The 22482-nt window shown below is 49.4% G+C and overlaps 1 protein-coding gene across 2 annotated transcripts in view; it reads left to right on the top strand.

Annotated features, from left to right (window-relative positions):
• The window catches only part of PTCH1 (patched 1), a 68177-nt gene that overhangs the window by 30116 nt on the left and 15579 nt on the right, over positions 1-22482 (top strand). For both annotated transcript variants that reach the window (XM_073021390.1, XM_073021391.1), the window contains exons 7-17: positions 168-289; positions 1108-1255; positions 2066-2197; positions 2555-2710; positions 3387-3485; positions 4078-4203; positions 11654-11772; positions 12416-12818; positions 14173-14482; positions 19570-19712; positions 21786-21969. In XM_073021390.1, coding sequence (XP_072877491.1) covers positions 168-289; positions 1108-1255; positions 2066-2197; positions 2555-2710; positions 3387-3485; positions 4078-4203; positions 11654-11772; positions 12416-12818; positions 14173-14482; positions 19570-19712; positions 21786-21969 — 1942 coding nt within the window. The remainder of the gene's footprint in view (positions 1-167; positions 290-1107; positions 1256-2065; positions 2198-2554; positions 2711-3386; positions 3486-4077; positions 4204-11653; positions 11773-12415; positions 12819-14172; positions 14483-19569; positions 19713-21785; positions 21970-22482) is intronic.

Here is a 22482-nt window from a genome sequence, read left to right as displayed (position 1 = left end):
TTTGTTTATAGAGCTAAATTTTGCTGTAAGATTTGCCATACGCCTCTCATTAGCCCAGCTATTAATGTTCTCTCTGAAACACACAAGCCCTTAATGCACTGGATTTTAACAAGGCATGTGACCTGCCTACTAATTCCCATAATTATGTGGCTGTCTTTTTATTTTAGCCTCTTGATATGGCCCTTGTTTTGAATGGTGGATGTCATGGCTTATCCAGAAAGTATATGCACTGGCAGGAGGAGTTGATTGTGGGTGGCACAGTCAAGAACAGCACTGGAAAACTCGTCAGGTAAGCCAGCTCCCGAAGACAGTCTATGCCCTCTCGTCTTCCTTTCTTCAAAAGCCACTTCCCTCCTGACATCAGCAAGTATATTTGTGTTAATACTTAAACCATTATCCTTGCTAGCTGGGTGGCGTCCTAGAATATTAAGAAATACTAGCAGACTGCAACAGCTTGAAAAAGCACCTTGTGGGGAATTTTTCAAGAATGGATTTGTAGTTTTCATCAAGACCGTAGTTCCTGACTGTAGGATTTCAGGAGATCGGCCCATTATGTAGAGAAGCGGGGCAGGTGTAAAGTAGGCCGGGAGACACTGGTCAGAGAGAGTTCATGGTGCAAGCTGCACAGTGTCAGACTGTTAAAGGAAAAGACGAAGAGCCAACGGCTCAATAAGAATTATCCTTTGTGCACTTGTGGACTCTGGTCAGTCAGGTGTCTGGCATTTCGTGTAAGATTTCTCCCCTGGGAACACCGTCGTCTGGGATTTCTGCGCGGCGAGTATGCTTCGCTGAGCCCGGTGTATCTGCTCAAGCTATCTGCTCCTCTCCCCTTCCTGTTTCATGGAATGGAAACTGTGAAAGGAAATTGCCTATTAATTTAATTTTGGGGTCTATCTGTAAAAGGTTTGTAAGGTTACACCTTTAATATGGTACCTCAATCTATTAAATAAAATAACCATCCTGGTTCCATTTTAATGGAAACATGTGCTCACGGAGAAGGAAGAGAATTGCAGCCAGTGAGTTGGGGGAACTGGCTGGGGATTTGAGGCAGTGGAAACAGCTTCCTGGGCGTACTGATGATGTGCCTTCCCTTGGACTGTGCCACAGCGCTCATGCCCTGCAGACCATGTTCCAGTTAATGACTCCCAAGCAGATGTACGAGCACTTCAAGGGGTACGAGTATGTCTCACACATCAACTGGAATGAGGACAAGGCGGCAGCCATCCTGGAGGCCTGGCAGAGGACGTATGTGGAGGTAAACCCACCTTCGAGTCGGCCTGCAGACTCGCTGGTTACGCAATTCTTCGTTTTCACCATTATTTAAAACATTTCTTTCCATTCGCTTTATTTTCAAAATGTTGCAATTCCGGGAACTTGATGGCATGAAAACTTTTTTCCTCTTCTTTGATATTGAAAATCCTAGGATACTATCGAAGAGACCAGTTCTAATTGGGGTGCCCTCAGACATGTTTAGTAAGCGGTTGTGAACTACAGAACTAAAGCACCTAACAGTGTTTAAAAAAACACTTGGTTAGCAAAGGTGTCTGGAAAACATTAGCAAGGCATAGAATCTGTTCACAGCTGCAGGCCCCTTGGCCAGGTCATGTGACAGGAGCTGGCCTTTGTTTCCCAAGCAGTGACCTCTGCCAGGCTGCATGTGACCTTTTAAAAGTGGCCAGCAAATGAACAGGGGGAGGAGGGCCGTACGAATGGGTTGTTTTGGATTAGGGGGGAGCTGATGGGACCGCAAGTCAATTGTGAAGTTACAGAGAAGAGACGAGCAGTCTCAGCCCTGGAGTAAGTACAGCACTCGGAGTGAACTCCATCAACACTGGCCCTCAGCAGCACCCACTGCCGCTGATTAGCCACGGCCCTTGTCCTCAAACAGGGTTCTTTAATGTTAGCCCAAGTTCAGCTTCCCTCCCTGCCCTGGAATCACGTAGAGCTTTTTTAAAAATGCATTAGAATAAAAGAAGGCCTGGGCTGTGTCACCTGAGGTCTGTGCTGTCGAGGCTTGTGAAGCGTTCATTACATTTGGGCATTTCACCTTCTCTTGTGACCACAGGTGGTTCATCAGAGTGTCGCACAGAACTCCACTCAAAAGGTGCTTTCCTTCACCACCACGACCCTGGACGACATCCTGAAATCCTTCTCTGACGTCAGTGTCATCCGCGTGGCCAGCGGCTACTTACTCATGGTAATGCTCAGTGCCATGCTCTGGGGGGCTGGAGTTTGGTTTGGTTGTTTTAGTCTTTACTTTTCCATGACCGCTCCTGCTTCTTAACTGCTCTTAACATCCACGTGCATCCGGGCCAGAGAGAGCGTGGCGTCACAGTGGTTTAAAAGTGGTCGTGTAAAGCGTTTTTCCCATTTGCCGTTGGCCTACCTTTGACTCCTATCATTTTATGTGACGTCCTTGATGTAAAGTTTTGTTGTTGTTGGATTTCATAAGTTCTGCCTTTTGATTTGGGGTGATGGGTGGGGGGAAACATCAGAATCATGACACATTCTAATGTTCGGCTTTTGTTCTGTGCCCCCATTGTTCTGCTTGCAGCTCGCCTATGCCTGTCTAACCATGCTGCGCTGGGACTGCTCCAAGTCCCAGGGTGCCGTGGGGCTGGCTGGCGTCCTGCTGGTTGCACTGTCAGTGGCTGCAGGACTGGGCCTGTGCTCATTGATCGGAATTTCCTTTAACGCTGCAACAACTCAGGTACTAAAGGAGCCATTCATCCGCTGTCCGTTGACAAACGCCCCGGTCCCCCAGGCTCGGCCCAGCCAGCCTTCTGTGTGTCCTTCTCACCAGAAGGGTCTTGCAGCCTTTTCCACCAGGATGCTACTGGCCTCAGGGAGATGCTGTCTCTTGATGCCGTCTGCCCTGAGGGCAGTGGGTGGGAAGTCTGTTGGACTTACTGGTTAGTAGAGACACTTCGCGGATAGGAATGTATGTCATTGACCAGGGTTGTGGCTCTCCAACTCTGGCATTGGCATGGCTTGCAGGGCTTGTGAAAGCTCAGATTGCCAGGTCCCACTCCCGGGGTTTCTCAGTAAGTCTGGGGCTGGGGCTGAGAATGTGTACTTCAGGGCAGTTCCCAGTGATGCTGGTCCATGGACCACACTCTGCGAATCGTTGCTTAAATGAGTTAGATTCCTTCTCATGTACTAGCCTAAAAAAATGATAGTACACAGACCTTCGAAGTAGAAATGTGCAGGCTCTTCTGTGCCTGAAACTGCTAGGCTTTGGGATGTCGGGTGAATTCTTCACCATGAGGTCACGAAGCTCTGCTTTGGGAGCTATCAGGCGCTGGTGGCAGTGTCCTAACTAGCTTTAGAATCCTCTGAATTGGATCTCACGTGTCTAATGCCAGCATCCTCTGTTTTTGCGGTAGGTTTTGCCATTTCTTGCTCTTGGTGTTGGTGTGGATGATGTTTTTCTTCTGGCCCACGCCTTCAGTGAAACCGGACAGAATAAAAGAATCCCTTTTGAGGTAATGCAAAATAGCAAAAGACGAGAGCTTTGGGGACATAGCAGCTTCCTCTGTTCCTATTTGTCCTTTAATTTTCCTCAGTCTGGCCCAGTGAAGATTTCAGTCCCATGTCAGATGATGTGCCACTGGCTGCCAGGCAATGAAATCAGCTGGAAGACCCTCCGGACATGTATTTGCTATGAGACGTCCCAAGAGCTGCATTTGGGGTGCCTTTGGGAATATGGGTGTTTATTTTAGTGTGGCACTTTACCCCTAGCTGCCATACCTTTCCAATGCCTGCTTTTGCTTCTCTGGAGATGTCCGTCACTTAGCCATCACCTTGCTCCACTCCCTTTTAAAATTAGACTTCAGCGTTAAGTCATTATCTTGCAGCTTTCTGCTCTGGACGGTAATAACCATGAGGAATCCATGACTCCGTAGATAGTACTGAATAATGCTGGTGTTAGAGGGCAAGGCAGGTGGCTCTTTCTCTTCCCCTCATGCCAGCATAAGCTACAGTTGTGTGACTCTGCCACGTATCTGCTCACACAGTCTGTGCTCCAAGGGGACCCTGTCCAGTGCAGCTCTCAGCGCTGTGGTTTCTTATTCCCAGGACAGGACCGGGGAGTGCCTGAAGCGCACAGGAGCCAGCGTGGCCCTCACGTCCATCAGCAACGTCACAGCCTTCTTCATGGCCGCGTTAATCCCGATTCCCGCTCTGCGGGCGTTCTCCCTCCAGGTGAGCTTCTGGTGATGAAGGCTACGGTGATCCTGAGCGGGGCACTGACTTCCAGCATCCCATGTCTGCGGTCTCTGCTAAGGCACTTCAGTTACTTACGAAGTGAAATAGAAATGCCTGTGTTTGAGGCTCTGTTGAACTGGGTGGATGCTTCTTTAAGCTCATAACCGTGACACTCCCTCCAAAAAACTCAGCACTTCTGGAGTTTTTCCTTCCTTTCTATCCCTATGAAGCCCAGATGCCTGTTGCCTTATAGAGTGGCCCTGTCCTTTGTATGTGGCTTTCAGGGCTACTCTGTGTTGTCCTCTGGGGTCACCAGTGCTGAAGCCAGCTTCTGGGCCATAGCCTGCTTTCAAACACCACTCCCAGTACCTGTGCTTACCCCTTCTCCCGCTGCCCACCTCATCCCAAACAGGCCACCTTTTCTTTTGCTTTTGCCAAAGCAGCCCCAACCCAAGACAGTATTAAGCTGAGGTCGCATGTCAGACGGCACTGCAGGACCACGGACGGGCCAGGCTGCCGTGGAGAATTTCCTGCAGGGTGTTCCTCGGCGGGCCCTCACTTTCCACCTCCCTTTCCTAAGTTGGCCTCCACAGTCTCTCCTGTCCCCTCTTCTCTTTCCTTTTGGTCCCCTGCTCCCCTCTCAGGCTGCCCAAGCAGATTCACAGTCCCTCTCACTTCCCATGCGGAGCACGTGGGCCCCTCATGACTTGTCCTCTCCTTCCAGGCCAGGCTGTCACCTCCAGAGGCCGTAAGGATATTTGCTAATCAGAGACTCAGCTTCTGTGAATTGTGAGCACGGACAGTTCCCTGGGATGGGGATAGAGCTGTAGTCCTTCTGTGCCTGGAGTAAATTACTGACATTGCCCTTGAGCTACTTGAAACGCATAGGAATCCTAAAATGAGTTACTGCGGCTGATAGAGCAGAGACTTCACCAGTTTGTGCCATGGTCTTCTGGAGCCCAAAGTGGCCTGGAGTTTTGATATCTCAAGATGTTATTGGGGTTTTGTGAATTAATTTCAAATTTTAAAACCTCGATTGTTTCCCCTTTCTTCTCTGTGAAGATATGATATATAATTCTCAAGCTGGCCAGGTTTTTAAAGGAAACGACATTTGTGTCACTTTGTAGCCTGCTGTTACGATGCCCAGTGCACTCACACAGCTTTACGCTACTCACCAAGAGCTCTTGCAGATGCGAGCAGGAAGAGAAATTGACCAGTAATGCATCTGGTTTCTGCTTATATTTTGTCAATATGTTTAGCTCTTTCCTACTCTTTTACGTTTGTCTTATACGATGAACCAATCAATCACGTATTTGAATGCCATTTCACTAGATACCAAGGCCTGGGCAACTACTGATCCTACTGGGTTTGGGAATCGAGGCATCCTTAGTCTTTAGTGTGAGGCACAGTTGGATAAAAGATTCTATGCCAATGGCCATAACCACCAGCCCCAAAAGAAACACAAAAAGAAAAGAAAACAGGGTTTATTTGTATTATAAATCTACATAGAAGTAAAAATAGTGAATCAATGAATAATGTTCAGATCTGACGCTCGAACCAAAGCACAGGACAAGGAAACTCTCTGATTGCTCAGTGGCATGAAAGGTGAGCCAGACTCGCAGCGCAGCTGAAGTTGTAGAATGCCTTTGTGTGCAGGCGTGCATCTGCTCAGCACCCTGTGGTACCCTAGTCTCGTTTCATGTGCAGCAGGTGCTGGTATTGAGAAACCATTCTAGAGTCTTTCAGTCGTGGGACCCTCTCTCCCCATTCTCTCTCCTCTCCCCTTCTTTTCTGCTTGCCTTTTTGCTCACTGTCCTTCTGTACCTGCTCACACTCCTTCTTTTCTTCTTTTCTCTCTCATTCTCTCCTCTGCTCTCTCAGTACATACTGATGGCTCATCGAGGCCGACTGTCCTTTAACGACACCCTATGGTGTGGTGGTCTGAAACGCTACATGAGGTTTCCTTACGAGGAGTAGCCTTGTAGAAAATCCAGTGCGTTAAGTTCTCCCAAGGTAAGCACCTTACAGAGACGAAAATGAGTACTGTTGGTTTTTGTGTTTCTGTTTCAAACCACGGCAGTTATCACTGTAGAAAATTGCAACTATAGTTTCCAAGAGTCCTCATCTTATTAAAGAATGCCTCCCCGTGACACTGGTTCATTCTCTGTCAAAAAAAAAAAGATTGCTGGGCACGGTGACTCATACCTGTAATCCCAGCACTTTGGGAGGCCGAGGCAGGCGGATCACCTGAGGTCGGAGTTCAAGACCTCCTTGACCAACATGGAGAAACCCCGTCTCTACTGAAAATAAAAAATTAGCTGGGCATGGTGGTGCATGCCTGTAATCCCAGCTACTCGGGAGGCTGAGGCAGGAGAATTGCTTGAACCCAGGAGGCGGAGGTTGCAGTGAGCCAAGATCGTGCCATTGCACTGCAGCCTGGGTGACAGAGCAAGACTCCGTCTCAAAAAAAAAAAAAAAAGAAAGAAAATGCAAGGAAGAGAGTGAGCTTGCAATGGTATTTGCAGTGGCCATCAGAAGATTTTCCCTGGTTCTGTTTTAAATGTATTGACCCTCAAATTTAGTCATTATGTAGCTTCTCTTTCTGTTGGTGAACAGTATCAGGTTTGACTCTGGGTGTTCAGTTGTGTTTATATTTGCAAGATGCCACAAATTAAACTTCAAAAGGGAGTGACTCAAGGTGGTTCTGTCCAATAGTAAACCTGCGTTACCTTCAGAATTTTCCATATAAACTCCAATTTTGTAGACTGACCAAATAGTTAGGTTTTTTTTTCCACAAAGAAACTGTCTTAAACCTCATCAGCCTTTATCTATCTGCCTAAATGCCACCTCTACACCAGGAATCACTGGCACCAGCTGTAATTCTCTGTAATGAACTAGGGCTTGCTGGTAGCCCAGTAGTGTTTATTCTTCAATGAAAACTCGCAGAACAGAACCCCTTGTTGTTCTATCTGGTCTAGGAGGGTTCGACTGGAACCTTCTCTGCACGTGTCCCAGCCTTAGCTGCTTTGAGGGGATGGGCCATTTCCTATGAGCACAATAACTAGAATTGATTCACAGTTACAGTATCACCCCCATCATCTTCTCTGGTTTACTTACACTCTCTTGCCTTTGCGACAACCCTCTTCACTTTCTGAGCAGCCCTTGCTGGTTATTTTACTATTTTGGTGTCCATCTGGGAACCTGGCGTTGAGAAAATACTCCCCCATACATGTAGTAGGTTATGAGAAAGTCAGTTAGATGGGACTCCGCTTGGGGTTCTTCTCTCATCCCTTAACTGCCGTCAGGGACATGGAGCAAGGTGCCCAGCAGGCTTCTCTGACCGATGAGTCCTGGTAGCCAAGAAGCTGCCCAACCTCTGTGGTGGTGGGTGTGGCTGGCAGGTGCCCATCCCTGCACCCGTGGGGTTCCCTGTGTCACAAACCTCTGCTCTCCTCATCCTCATGAACACCTGTCCAAACCGGGATGCCCAGGGTCTCTTCTCTACATTCCACTCCTCAATTCTAAACATGACTGATTATAAAAGCTAAAAGGATTCGGCCCCCAGGATTACATGCTCCTGGAAGATCTCCGTTAGAATCCTACCTGTTCTTGCCATCCCCTGCTGTCTCACGGTCATGGATCCTAACCCCGTCCACAGACATCCTCTCGGTAAGGGACCAGATCTCACAAAACTCCTGGTTCTCAGCTGCGCTGGGGGCTTTGATCTGATTTACTGGATAACCTCAGGCAGGTGACTTGACTGCACTTGGGGGACGTTATCAGATAATACTGTCAACAGCAGCGAGCACCCCCTGCTTGCTGTGAATCAGGCATGAATGACCTGATCTTCATAGCTTCTCCTTTCTCTTCCCCAAAGTGAATCTCAAACCCCAGCCGTACTGAGGTGCCTGCGCCAGGTGTCTCCTCTAGCACAGTCTGTGTTTTCTTCACAGGAAGCACCTACCATTCCCCTGCTCCTGACTGACCTCTTTTTATTTTCTTTTCTTTTTCTTTTTTTGTTTTTATTTTTTATTTTTTTGAGGTGGAGCCTCACTCTTGTTGCCCAGGCTGGAGTGCAGTGGTGCGATCTCGGCTCACCACAACCTCCACCTCCTGGGTTCAAGCGATTCTTCTGCCTCAGCTGCCCGAGTAGCTGGGATTTTAGGCACACGCCACCACACCTGGCTAACTTTGTATTTTTAGTAGAGATGGAGGTTTTTCCGTGTTGGTCAGGCTGGTCTCAAACTCCAACCTCAAGTGATCCTCCTGCCTTGACCTCCCAAAGTGCTGGGATTACAGGCGTGAGCCACCATGCCCGGCCCTCTTTATCATCCTCTAAACCCTGCTGAAGCCTCTCCCAGAAAGCCTGCCTTGACTGATCACCCCTACACCCCACTGAGTTGTTCTGCAGCCTGGCACCTGCCTTTATGACACCATCCATCATTTGGGATTGTCATTTGCGTATAGGTCTTGCTCTGTGAGAATTGAGAGTAGGATTTTTCTTATCTTTGTGTCTTCAGCACCCAGCACAGTACTGGATTTTTCTTTTTAAAAGATCTTTCTCTCAGGTGAATTCTCCTGTCACAGTGGTGATGAGCTTATTTGTGTAGGCCTGTCAGACAGGTCTTACATACATGAGAGTGGTAAGCTAACATGCTTCATGTATTTCAATTGATGAAGGATTTTCAAGATAGACCAAGAAGAAAGAGGTTGGGTCGTTTTTAGAAGAAGACTCTTGACAGGGAATTAATTATTAGAAGACATCTCTCCAGAACTCAGGCTTGCTGGTTTACCTTGAGCATAAACTCCCAATTCCCATCCAAAGCCATTTGTGGAAGTTCTCCCTCGATTGTGTTAGGTGCCAGTTACAGCCAGGTTTTCTTTCCTTACCCTAGGACGTTTATCAATTTGACGTTTGTGAACTAAGCAGTTCTTTGAGAAGCCTCGTTTTTTATTTTCTTTCTTTTTTTTTTTTTTTTGAGACAGAGTCTCTCTCTGTCACCCAGGCTGGAGTGCAGTGGTGCAATCTTGGCTCACTGCAACCTCTACCTCCCAGGTTCAAGCGATTCTCCTGCCTCAGCCTCCCAAGTAGCTGAGACTACAGGCGCCCGCCACCACGCTCAGCTAATTTTTGTGTGTGTTTTTAGTAGAGACGGGGTTTCACCATGTTAACAGGGATGGTATTGATCTCCTGACCTCATGATCCACCTGCCTCGGCCTCCCAAAGTGCTGGGATAACAGGCGTGAGCCACCGTGCCTGGCTTCGTTTTTTATTTTCAAAGCCATGTCTGTCAATGTCCTGGCTCCTAAGCGTCGCCAGTGCGTTTCTCTGTGGTGCCCCCTCTGCCATGCCCTTCCGAGCTAGGTCGACTTTCCACTGGCCTCTGTTGGCTTCGTCTATTAACAGCCCAATTTTGTAATTTTTACTAGGTCAGCAGGAGATTTGCCAACACACTGCAGAATCTAGCCCTGTGTTTATTCTAGGTTATAGAGTGACTTTTGAATCTATACTTATTTATTCTGCCTACTATAATCACACACAGGAATTTCTTTCTGCTTAACTGTCCTTGGCCTTCTCTGTTTCTTGCTCTCACACCCCACTGGCTACTCCAGAGGCTGTTTGGAATTTGCCTATGAAAACCTCAGGGGACACGTGCGAAATGGGATTTCATGTTTTAAAGGGGGACATTTTGATATACTCGCTCCACTTTATATAAAAATGTTTAACTGTAAAATCAGGGTCGCGTGACCTCTTGGAAGCATTCTGGAAGGGAAATGCTTCTGTTTTACATTCTGTCTGGAGCGTGCTCTCTGTTCTCCTTTGTGGATTCGGTTTGGTTAGGTTACTGCAACACGTTAGTAGTGTAGTTCCCAGGTGTGTGCCTTACCGGTTCATGGAATTATTAGAAAGTCCAGAAATAGTCAAGACTATTCTTGTCACATCGGCTCTTGATGATGTAGCAAAAGAACCTCTTAACATCTGTCATAGTTTCAAACACGTCAAGAGGAAAGGGAAAGAAAAATACTGTTTAAAAGCGTCTTTATTTTCGAAGCGGTCCTCCGACTGGGCGGAGGGGTATTGGTGACCTCTGACTGGGCGGAGGCGTGTCGGTGACCTCTGATTGGGTGGAGGGGTGTCGGTGACCTCTGACTGGGTGGAGGGGTGTCGGTGACCTCTGACTGGGTGGAGGCGTGTCGGTGACCTCTGACTGGGCGGAGGCGTGTCGGTGACCTCTGATTGGGTGGAGGGGTGTCGGTGACCTCTGATTGGGTGGAGGGGTGTCGGTGACCTCTGACTGGGTGGAGGGGTGTCGGTGACCTCTGACTGGGTGGAGGGGTGTCGGTGACCTCTGACTGGGCGGAGGCGTGTCGGTGACCTCTGATTGGGTGGAGGGGTGTCGGTGACCTCTGGGTGGAGGGGTGTCGGTGACCTCTGACTGGGCGGAGGCGTGTCGGTGACCTCTGACTGGGCGGAGGGGTATTGGTGACCTCTGACTGGGCGGAGGAGTATTGGTGACCTCTGGGCGGAGGCATGTGGGTGACCTCTGGGCGGAGGCGTGTCGGTGACCTCTGACTGGGCGGAGGGGTATTGGTGACCTCTGGGCGGAGGGGTATTGGTGACCTCTGATTGGGCGGAGGCGTGTGGGTGACCTCTGACTGGGCGGAGGCGTGTCGGTGACCTCTGACTGGGCGGAGGCGTGTCGGTGACCTCTGACTGGGCGGAGGCGTGTGGGTGACCTCTGATTGGGCGGAGGCGTGTCGGTGACCTCTGATTGGGCGGAGGCGTGTCGGTGACCTCTGATTGGGCGGAGGCGTGTTGGTGACCTCTGATTGGTCGGAGGCGTGCTGGTGACCTCTGGGTGGAGGCGTGTCAGTGACCTCTGACTGGGCGGAGGGGTATTGGTGACCTCTGATTGGGCGGAGGCGTGTTGGTGACCTCTGATTGGGCGGAGGCGTGTTGGTGACCTCTGGGCGGAGGCGTGTCGGTGACCTCTGATTGGGCGGAGGCGTGTTGGTGACCTCTGGGCGGAGGCGTGTTGGTGACCTCTGATTGGGCGGAGGCGTGTTGGTGACCTCTGGGCGGAGGCGTGTCGGTGACCTCTGATTGGGCGGAGGAATATTGGTGACCTCTGGGCGGAGGGGTGTTGGTGACCTGTGACTGGGCAGAGGCGTGTTGGTGACCTCTGGGCGGAGGCGTGTTGGTGACCTCTGATTGGTCGGAGGCGTGCTGGTGACCTCTGGGCGGAGGCGTGTTGTGACCTCTGGGCGGAGGCGTGTCAGTGACCTCTGACTGGGCGGAGGGGTATTGGTGACCTCTGATTGGGCGGAGGCGTGTCGGTGACCTCTGGGCGGAGGCGTGTTGGTTACCTCTAATTGGGCGGAGGCGTGTTGGTGACCTCTGGGCGGAGGCGTGTCGGTGACCTCTGAATTTCTTTCCTGTTCCCAGGCGGCGGTAGTAGTGGTGTTCAATTTTGCCATGGTTCTGCTCATCTTTCCTGCCATTCTCAGCATGGATTTATATCGACGCGAGGACAGGAGACTGGATATTTTCTGCTGTTTTACAAGGTACGTTTTCAGACCGCTGTGGCCTTTTGGTTGGGTGCAGAATTGTGCAGCGAGAGAACTCTTTCAGCCTGTGGACTTAGGAACGTGGGTGACAGGGTTTGTGATGGCGTGGAGGATACAAGGGAGAGATGGCACAGAGGCTGCCTCCCTAGGGGGGCATCAGAGTCCCCTGGGCTTCCTTCTCCCCTGCCCCAGCCGAACAGTCTCACAGCCCTCGGGATGCTGGTACCGATGACCCCTTTGCCCATCATGAACTGATGTTGCCAATTGTGGGAGCACTTCATATCTCCGCGTTAGAGCAGAACAAGATTGAAAACCACCGTCTAGAAGATGTGTAGTCCTTTGGTGGTGGTTTGATTTTGTTTGGAATTATGCTTTGAAGGATTCGTCATGATGGAACTTGCTTTTGGAAGCCAAATTTAGGATCAGTTCTCCATGTGGCCTCCTCAGACTGACTTTTATCTAGTTCACCAAGCAATGATGTTATCAGCCAGGCGATGTTTCTGGAGCTCAGCAGTGTAACGTTTGTCTTCCCAAGTCAGGGCTGTGTAAAATGGGTTCCCCGTACGCAGTGAAAATGGCAGAATGAAAGCACCGTTTCCCTCTTTCAGCATAACATTGCATCGTGCTTCCCTCCTTTCAGCCCCTGCGTCAGCAGAGTGATTCAGGTTGAACCTCAGGCCTACACCGACACGCGCGACAATACCCGTTACAGCCCCCCACCGCCCTACAGCAGCCACAGCTTTGCCCATGAAACGCAGATTACCATGCAGTCCACTGTCCAGCTCCGCACGGAGTACGACCCCCACACACACGTGTACTACACCACCGCCGAGCCGCGCTCCGAGATCTCCGTGCAGCCCGTCACCGTGACACAGGACACCCTCAGCTGCCAGAGCCCGGAGAGCACCAGCTCCACAAGGGACCTGCTCTCCCAGTTCTCCGACTCCAGCCTCCACTGCCTCGAGCCCCCCTGTACCAAGTGGACGCTCTCGTCTTTTGCTGAGAAGCACTATGCTCCTTTCCTCTTGAAACCAAAAGCCAAGGTAATCTGCCACAACTTAAGACTCTTCCTGTCTTCAAAAAAATAACAGAACCTTTGGAGCTCATCAGATTGCTTCTACTTTTCTTCTTTTTCCTTAAAAAAATTCATATAAGTATGATATATTTCAGTCCTCCAAAAGTCAACACTTTTAGAGCATAGGGCCATTTTAATGAGGTTATCTTCCGTGGGAGTGAACCTCCATGCAGCGAATCTTTTTATGAATGAGGTTGTTTAAAAATGTGATTATTGCCAGGTGCGGTGGCTCATGCCTGTTATCCCAGCGCTTTGGGAGGCTGAGGTGGGAGGATTGCTTGAGCCGGGAGTTCGAGAACAGCCTTGGGCAACAAAGGACGACCCTGTCTCTACAAAATATTTTAAAAATTAGCCAGGGACAGGTGTGGCTCACGCCTCTAATCCCAGCATTCTGAGAGGCCAAGGCCAGCGGATTGCTTGAACCCAGGAGTTCGAGACCAGCCCAGGCAACGTGGTGAAACTCCATCCCTACAAAAAATTGGCAGGGCATGGTGCTGTGCTTATAGTCCCAGCTGCTTAGGAGGCTGAGATGGGAAGATCACTGAGCCCGGGGATTCAAGGCTACAGTGAACCGTGATGGCACCACTTCATTCCAGCCTGGGTGAGAGAGTGAGACCCTGTCTCAAAAGAGAGAGAGGAAAAAAAAAGGCATGGTGCTGTGTACCTGTAGTCCTAGCTACTTGGGCAGCTGAGACAGGAGGATCACTTGAGCCCAGGAGTTGGAGGCAACAGTGAACCCTGATCGTGCCACTGCACTCCATTCTGGGAAACAGAGTGAGATCCCAACTCAGATAAACAACAAAACAAGGCTGGGCATGGTGGCTCACGCCTGCAATCCCAGCACTTTGGGAGGCTGAGGCAGGTGGATCACCTGAGGTCAGGAGTTCAAGACCAGCCTGGCCAACATGGTGAATCCACATCTCTACTAAAAATACAAAAAAAAATAGCCAGGCATGGTAGTGCACACCTGTAATCCCAGCTACTCAGGAGGCTGAGGCACGAGAATTGCTTGAACCTGGGAGGTGGAGGTTACAGTGAGCCGAGATGGCACCACAACACTCTAGCCTGGGCAACACAAGACTCTATCTCACCAAAAAAAAATATATATATATATACACACATACATATACACACATATATGATTAACAAAAATGTGATTACTGTGATTTTATACTTTTTCTCTGGGAGAACAACTCCTACAAGCTAAATCAGGTCAAGTGTGGTGGTGAAAACAAGGTATTAACTAGACAGCTTCTCTTTGTCCAGGCAGAGTCAGTGGTACTCCCTGGGATCTGTCTGACCTTGTACCTCTTCTGTTTCAGGTAGTGGTGATCTTCCTTTTTCTGGGCTTGCTGGGGGTCAGCCTTTATGGGACTACCCGAGTGAGAGACGGGCTGGACCTTACGGACATTGTACCTCGGGAAACCAGAGAATATGACTTTATTGCTGCACAGTTCAAATACTTTTCTTTCTACAACATGTATATAGTCACCCAGAAAGCAGACTACCCGAATATCCAGCACTTACTTTACGACCTTCACAGGAGTTTCAGTAACGTGAAGTATGTCATGTTGGAAGAAAACAAACAGCTTCCCAAAATGTGGCTGCACTACTTCAGAGACTGGCTTCAAGGTAAGACGCCGTGGGAGGGCTTTCATCCTTTTGCTCTTTTGCATGTTCAGCTTCAACAGGTTCCTTTGTCCTGATTATGAAAGTGTTAGAATGTAACACTGACGTGTTTCGTGGACTTGTAAGAGTTGCTCAAGAGTCTTACCTGGACTGTTTCTGCAGCAGCCTCCCAGCTCTGGGTTTTCCCTGTAAAATGATGCAGATAATTCAGACGAGCTTCTGTGAGAAGGTACAGATGCACGTTAGGAAAAGGGGAGCGTGTAACAGGTGGAGCCGAGGCTGCTGGTGCTTTCCTCTTGGATAGATGGTGGCTAGTTTGGTGACCACATGAAATCAAAGTGTGGCTAGGATTTCTAGACTGATTGCCAAATTATAGCTTACTGTACCAGGAGACGCTAGATAAGCAGTGGACATAGTCTGAAACTCCGTATTTTGACCGTCCTTTAAGAAGTTATTTTGCCTATTTCTAATTGACTTTGTTTTTAGAGCAGTTTCAGGTTTCCAGGAAAATTGAGCAGAAGGTGCTGAGATGGCCCATGTCCCCCTTCCTCACCCATGCACAGCCCCCCGCTATAAACGTCCCGCAGCAGGGGCTGCATTTGTTACAGCTGACGAACCTGCACGCTGTTACCCAGGCTCCATACTTTACGGTTGGGTTCATTTTGACCATTTCGTGATTTGGTACATGAAGTAAAGTTATAAATGTTTAATCACATTTCACATTATTTTATAAATAATCAAATTCTGCTTTAAAATGCCTTTCTTCGTGGGGTGCAGTGGCTCACACCTGTAAATCCCAGCACTTTGGGATGCCAAGGTGGGCAGATCACCTGAGGTCAGGAGTTCGAGACCAGCCCGGCCAACATGGTGAAACCCCATCTCTACTAAAAATACAAAAATTAGCTGGGTGTGGTGGTGGGTGCCTGTAATCCCAGCTACTCAGGAGACTGAGGCAGGAGAATCACTTGAACCTGGGAGGTGGAGGTTGCAGTGAGCCTAGATTGCACCGCTGCACTCCAGCCTGGGCGACAAGAGCAAGACTCCATCTCAAAAAATAAATAATAAAGTGCCTTTATTGGTTTCTTTGCTCTTAGAAATGTTTCTAGGAAATATTCATCAGCTGGAGGGAAAAAAAAGTCTAAATTTTCTCCTGACCAACTGCATAGAAATGTATGCAGTGATTCCAAGAACATCTGTTCATTTATTCTGCTTTGACACATGCAAAGCCAAGTAGAGAATCAGGATAATTATCCACCCAATTCAAGCAAAAACGCTTTTACTGGAGTACCAAATCATTATGGCTCCCAACATTTTTTGGCTTAGATTATCCAAATGATTGTCTTAATTTCCCACTTAATTAGGCTTGTTTAAACACAGATGGAAGTGCCTTTTTTGGTCTGAAGTCAATACACTTGTATGTAAAGACTCGGCAGCCAGTTTCCCTGAGAGTTTGCAGGAAATGGTCAACAACTTGAGGTTGGTGGAGGATGGTTCCATACAGCTAGCTTCTGACCTTCACTTGTGTTTACCAGAACTTTCTGCCTACATGTATACCCAGTTTGACTTTCCTTTTGGAGGAAGGTAAAGAGAACATGCCATGATTATTATCTATTAACAGCCTCCTGAGACAAACGTGAATTTGTTCCAAGCTTTATTTTTCACATTTAGTTTAGAAAGCAATGGTTTTCGGGATAATGAGTTAAAAGAGAGACAGTGGAGAGAGTCCCTGCTTTTCATTTTCCCTACATTGACCAAAGACATGCAAATAACTTGCCACAGATAACAAAGAGATCTGCTGTGCCCTGCCAGTCTCTGAGCAGAGGAGGGTTACTGTAGAGTGTATTTCAGTGTCTTTGGCCACTGCTCTGGAGGCTCAGTGTGGCATGCTAGGCAAGGATTGGGAAGGGGGTAAAGGGGGATTGTCTTAAGGCCGTGCAGGGTGTTAACTTTTTTATAGAGCATTGTAGATCATCTCTATACATTTCTTCCTTTATAGATGTAAAGCAGCTGGACTTGAGATTTCTTTTTTAAGGTGCATTGGAATCATGTTTTGATTGCTATGTGAACGGCATACACCTAGACCAAGTGAGATCCATTGGTGCTGAGCAGTCAGGGTCCCAGGCAGCCCTGGGACTCCAGGACTGACTCTTACAGGGTCCACTAGAGCACTCAACACAGAATGACCAGACCCTGGAGCCCTTTGCTGCCTACACGTTCTTTAGGCCTGTTGAGTGGTTGATGTGGTCTTTGAACATTTTTTCCAAGGAAACAATTAGCCTCGAGTCAGCTTCCCTTGCTAACGTTTTTGTGTGGTTTTTAAATGGGGGGAGCCTCATTGGTTTTTAATGGAATTCCTGTTAAAACCATGTTATCTCATTGGTCTTTATCAACATTCCAAAAGTTTATCTTTGATTTGTTTTACTCCTAAAACTACATAATGGTTAATTTCAAAACTGTCCCACATGTCACATCTTAAAACATACATGCAAACAAGGCAGAGTCAGATCAAAATCATGCCTCAAATCATGTGCAAATGTGTTCTTTTTTATTTCACACTGGATTATGCAAACAAAATTGTGATTAACATTTTATTTCTGGGGTTCCATAGCTGAAGGAAAATGGGCAATCGGGGTTACTCCTTTAGGCCAGAACTTTACACTAGAAATTACTAGCACAAGGTATTCATAAGGGGAGAACTTCTAGCTGACATGTTAAGATTTGCTGTAAAGTAAGTAAAATGTCACAGTCTTCTAGAGTGTGCGTGCGTTAGAATATGAAGCACTGGCTAAGGGGCAGTGGAAACCCAACCTTATCCCTTGTTTTGTGTCCGGGTCGTACCTTGTACCTGTGCTTAGGCCAGCCCATTGTTACTTGAGCTTTTTGGTGATTCATCAGAAAATACTGTAGTAATGGGGAAAAAACTTAACTGTTCCATAAAGTCGATCACTGTTTCATATTCATCTTTGAACCCCTGGTAGAGTGAATGGCACCTAAGGGACCAGCAGTGTAGATTCAGAGTTGAATCCAGTTTCCAACAAGGCTGACTTCCCCAAATAGGTTCTTTCTTCCTTTGCTTCACCCTCGGGTGTCCCAGAAGTCTTTGTGTGTGACTATCGTAAAACCGCCCTCAGATTTTGGGGACCCTGTTTGCCACCAGATGTTGCTGATGCTGGAGTTGAATCTGCTTGTCTTACTCCTGCCTTTGACACATCTTTGGGTACCACGGTGTGCCCCGGCACTGTAGGCCAGTGAGTGGCTCCGTCTGCCTCTGCTGACTTGCTGCCTGGGTTTGAGCTCCGTCCAACACTCACCTGCTGCGTGGCCTTCTCCAGGCTCCCCTCTCCAAGCCTCAGTTCCTCCATGTGTGAAGCCGGAGTGACAGACTGTAACGGGGCTGTCCCTTGGTAGCTGTGATGCCCAGCGCTGCCCCACACTCACCAAGCATGAGCCTGTCTTCAGGATTAGCCAGTTAAGGGAGAGGAGCTTAAAGCCCAGGACGCGCCGTGACGTCATGAAAACTGTTACGGCGAGGAAAACAGATGAGGCCTCCCTTTTTGAGGGGAAAGGAGGAGCAGTAATTTTTCTTCTCCTGTTCACTTTTTTTCAAAAACAGGAAGAAAGGGCTTTCAGTAATAACATAACATCTGCTCGGTGCTGTGTGTGTGCATGCCTCCCTATGAAAACCGTGTGTCTGAGAGGTACGCGGCCCACCCGGTGGTCTCCTGTCCCGTCTCCCCTCCACGCTCACCCCGACACAGCCTCCTTTCGTTACTGTCATCCCCAAATTGTTCCTCTAGCCAGTCGTGTCAGAAGGAGGGTTTCACTTCTCAGAGAGACGGAAGGGGGCCTGTGCTCCCCCTCCCTCCCCCCACTTCAGACCCCAAGAGCTTAACCATTCTGAGCACTAACGCAACCAGATTTTTTTTTGAAGCCTTTGAAGTCATCCAAGGCATGTCCTGAAATGAAATAAACCCTTCTCCCTTCTTACTAGCCGTGTCCAACCCATACATGTACAGCTTGTTCAAAAGCTGTGGTTTCCTGAGCTGCTGGGGTTGGGAGTTCTACTTGGGAGGTGGCTGGGAGGGGCAGGGGTGGGTGAGGGGGTGGGGGTGTCCCGGAGAGTGTGCGCACCAGCCAGCACTCAGACCCTAAGGCCGGGTCACCGGGGCCCTGTTTTCTCTTCCAACACGCTTATCTCTTTACAGCTGCAGCCAAACCGTCAGGTCTGTAATGATGGTTTTGATTACGAGGCCAAGCGCAGCTGTGTGTGGTGGGCTGGCGGGCTCGCCCATCCCCCAGGCCCAGAAAGCTCTTTCCTCCCCCTCCCCGGCTTGTGGTTTGTCATCTGTTCTCACAGAGCCTCCTTGTATTGGCCTGTGGCTTCCTGTTCTCAATCGGATCCAAATTTACCCTGTGAGGTATTTCTCTGCACGCACATGAGTGCCTTCCCTTCCTTCTCCTCCACCCCCTCTCCTGAGGAAGGGTGGCAGAGAGGAAGAGAGCAGTCGAGAGTGAATAGGTGTTGGCTGTGATCTTTACACAACCTGGCAGCGGATCCCACAGCTTGTGTTAGCTCCACAAGTCGAACAGATGGAACAAATTGACAGAATCGTGTTCGCTCACCCTGGGCTCCAGAAGCAGCTGAGCTGCTGTTTGAAGTTGGGAGTTTGAGTATGCTTTTCCCCTCCACGTGGAATTTCTGGGTGTGCTGAAGAACCCGTGACTTAGCACCCCGAGTGGCACGAAACGGTGAATGACCCTGGTGGGTATCTCTCCGCCGCACTCCTGCCGCCTTTTGTAACTGTCATGGGGCGGAAGGAGGAGAGCGGTTTTCCTTAAGATAAAATAGGAATATTTGTTTCACAGAAACAGATCATCTCCTTCCCCGTTTTCAGCAGTGGCTGGCAGCAGCTGCAGTTCATTCATGAAAGTCCAGTGCTGTCAGTCAAAGTGGATGTGGAACAGAGGGCGTGTTTCTGATGGACGTCTGAGAGCCCCTTGCCCTGCTCCCTCTCCTCAGCCCACCCCGTTAGGACCGGGGTCCTTCCGGCTGCGAGTTATAATGTGTTACAATCGTTTGCCATTTCTAGGACTTCAGGATGCATTTGACAGTGACTGGGAAACCGGGAAAATCATGCCAAACAATTACAAGAACGGATCAGACGATGGAGTCCTTGCCTACAAACTCCTGGTGCAAACCGGCAGCCGCGACAAGCCCATCGACATCAGCCAGGTACTGCAGCTGCTGCGCACCGAGGGCGCGTCCGGGGCTGCGGGGCCGCTGCCCTGGTGGAGGCCGCTGCACAGCATGTGACCCCACCCTGTGCTTTCTGGAGACCTGAGGCACTGGGAGCTGGTAGAAGGAATACTGGGTCACTCTACTTCACCTCCTCCCACCAGCTCATTGTGTGACCTCAGGCCAGCCAGGGCGCCTCGCTTTCCTCATCTGTCAAATGGGGCAGGCGTGTTCCTGCCGCCAGAGCAATGGTCAGAATGAAGTACAGCCGAGAGAGTGCAGGCTCTTTCCAGTGTTGGAAGTGCAGCAGCGTGTGATCCTCTCAGTTCCAGGACTCGGTACCCCATGTTGGCCTACATGGTATTCAGGCTTGGAAAGATGGGTTTCTTGGGTAGCGGTCATTTGGATGAGCAGAATTTGGGGTAGGTGGGTGGGTTAGGAGATTGGAGAGGCGATAGCAGGATAGGAGGGTTTGTTACATTTGAGATCTCCGGGTGGCCCGGGCCCCAGGAGTAGACCGATCGCTCTGTGATAAGTGAAGCAAATGGAAACATGCACCCTTGGAATCGGAGTGGCTGCGCCATTTTGCTCACTCCTGCAGTAATAACTGTGTCTGTTTGGGAATCATATTCTCCACCTGTGTCTGCATCTTCTTCCTGCCGTTTGCTTTCCAGCGTACCCCTTTCGGTTCCGCAAGTGTGTTCAGGAGTGTGTTTGACTCTTCCTGTTGCACGGGGCCCGGGCTAGGGCTGCTTCAGCTTCCTCAGAGCCTCTTCCCTCGGCTCTTTGTAGCTTGCTTGCTTCACCTTCAGGCAGAAAACCGTCATACTAATGATCTTCTCAGCAGCTCTGTTTATCGTCTCCCCTTTTTTGCTGGCGTTCAAGGTGACAGATTTACAAAGTACATTGTTCAGAGTTGTTAGGGAGTGTGAAACTCCGAGCTCACAGCAGCAGGCAGCAGACCGTCACGTTTCCCAAGGATGCGGGCAGAGGAGTCTGCCTCAGAGACACCAGGGAGGTGCCCAGGCAGCAGGGCTGGGCGAGGGACCAGGGACACTGTGGGACAAACGGGATTGGGCCGGGCCCCCAGATACCATCTCCTCCTCCTGGGAAGGAGAAAGGCGAGCCTCATGCACGGAGGCCACAGGCTGTGCTGTGTGATTCCAGGGACGTGTTGAGGACGTACAGTTGTTACATATCCTGTGGATTAATTGAATCCAGATTCCCGAAGTCCAGTTCTCTCACTCTCTCCCTGGTCCTTTTTCCTTCGCTCCTTCTCTGGGAGCTGCTGTCACTGGTGTTTTCATTTTGTTTTAAAAAGACCCAAAGTGAGGAACGAGGCCCGAATCTAAAATAAACAGGAAACAGAATTTTTCTCTGTCTATAAAATATACATACACATACTGAGTCCCACAGAGCTCCCCGCCTCAGCCACAAGCCTTCCTGCAGAGGGAGCAGATTTGGCCACGCAGACGACGCGGCCTGCCGAGTCCAGCGACCTCCGGGAACGAGATCACCCTGCGAGGCTGAGGGTGTGCACTCGTCCCTTGCACTTTCTGGCACTGGGCATTTTTTGAATCCACAGGTCATAGGAGGCTAGTGTTAGCAAAATTGATACAGATGTTGTTTTATTTTTATAGCTCTCCTCCATTTACTGGGTGGCATTTCCTTCAGTGTTAACAACAGAGGTTAACTGCACACAGACGTGCATGGGGGTTCTTGCCAGGTTTCTCCCCCTTCCCCTCCTATAAATATGTTTCTCCAGATTGTTCATTCTCTGCCTTGGCTGCAGACGGTCTTTTAGCATATTCAGATTTAATTGGTTCAGCCAATTCCTGGGCCATCTGCAGAACTGTGTTTGTTATAAACACGCCAATGATTGCATCCTCTGATAAGTGCACATTGAAAGAAATCAAAGGTGTTCTGATGGGATTTTCGACACTTTCAACAGTGGGCATTCTATCCTTTGTTGTGATGCTGGTGCGAAGCTCGGCTTCTGTGCTCTCAAGGCAGAAGTATGTTTACCCCCAACCCCATTCTCAAAGGCCTCTGTTCTTCCCGTTTCTGTAGTTGACTAAACAGCGTCTGGTGGACGCAGATGGCATCATTAATCCCAGCGCTTTCTACACCTACCTGACGGCTTGGGTCAGCAATGACCCTGTCGCGTACGCTGCCTCCCAGGCCAACATCCGGCCGCACCGACCGGAGTGGGTCCATGACAAAGCTGACTACATGCCTGAAACAAGGCTGAGAAGTAAGTAGTGTTTTATCGGGGGCGCTGGGAGCTTCCAGAGGTGCCTTCCCTGGTTCTCCAAACTCAGCCACAGCCTTCGTCCGTTGACACTACCCAGGGTTCAAAAGTGTAAACAGAACAAACCATTTCTTCTCGTTTAAAACTCCGGGAGACAGACAAGGATGTGTAATGGGATACAGCCCCACACTCTATCACGTTGGGAAGTAAGCGTCTCGTCTCCGTGCGTAGCTTCAATGCTAAGACGCTCATTAGGCACTGCTCTCGCATGCCAGCTGTTCCCTGTGAACACCGGGGACGCCTCCAGGTTGAGTGTTATTTTACTATTGCAGAGTTTTATCGCTGAGGATTATATGTTTATCTTCACTTTGTCAACTCTGGTGTTGAAGGGATTTTTGGCACATCGGGTCATTCCTATAAGCCACCAAGCACCTGCAGTCTGTCAAAGCTGTTTAAACCGGAGCGGAGAAGTCTGTATACAACAGTGTCCTCTTCCTTTCACCTCTCAGCCCAGAG

This window comes from Chlorocebus sabaeus, chromosome 12 (assembly GCF_047675955.1).
Source record: "Chlorocebus sabaeus isolate Y175 chromosome 12, mChlSab1.0.hap1, whole genome shotgun sequence".
In the NCBI taxonomy this organism is placed as follows: Eukaryota; Metazoa; Chordata; class Mammalia; order Primates; family Cercopithecidae; genus Chlorocebus; species Chlorocebus sabaeus.
The sequence above is the reverse complement of the archived record's forward strand: the minus strand, read 5'-3'. Positions and strand labels throughout refer to the sequence as shown.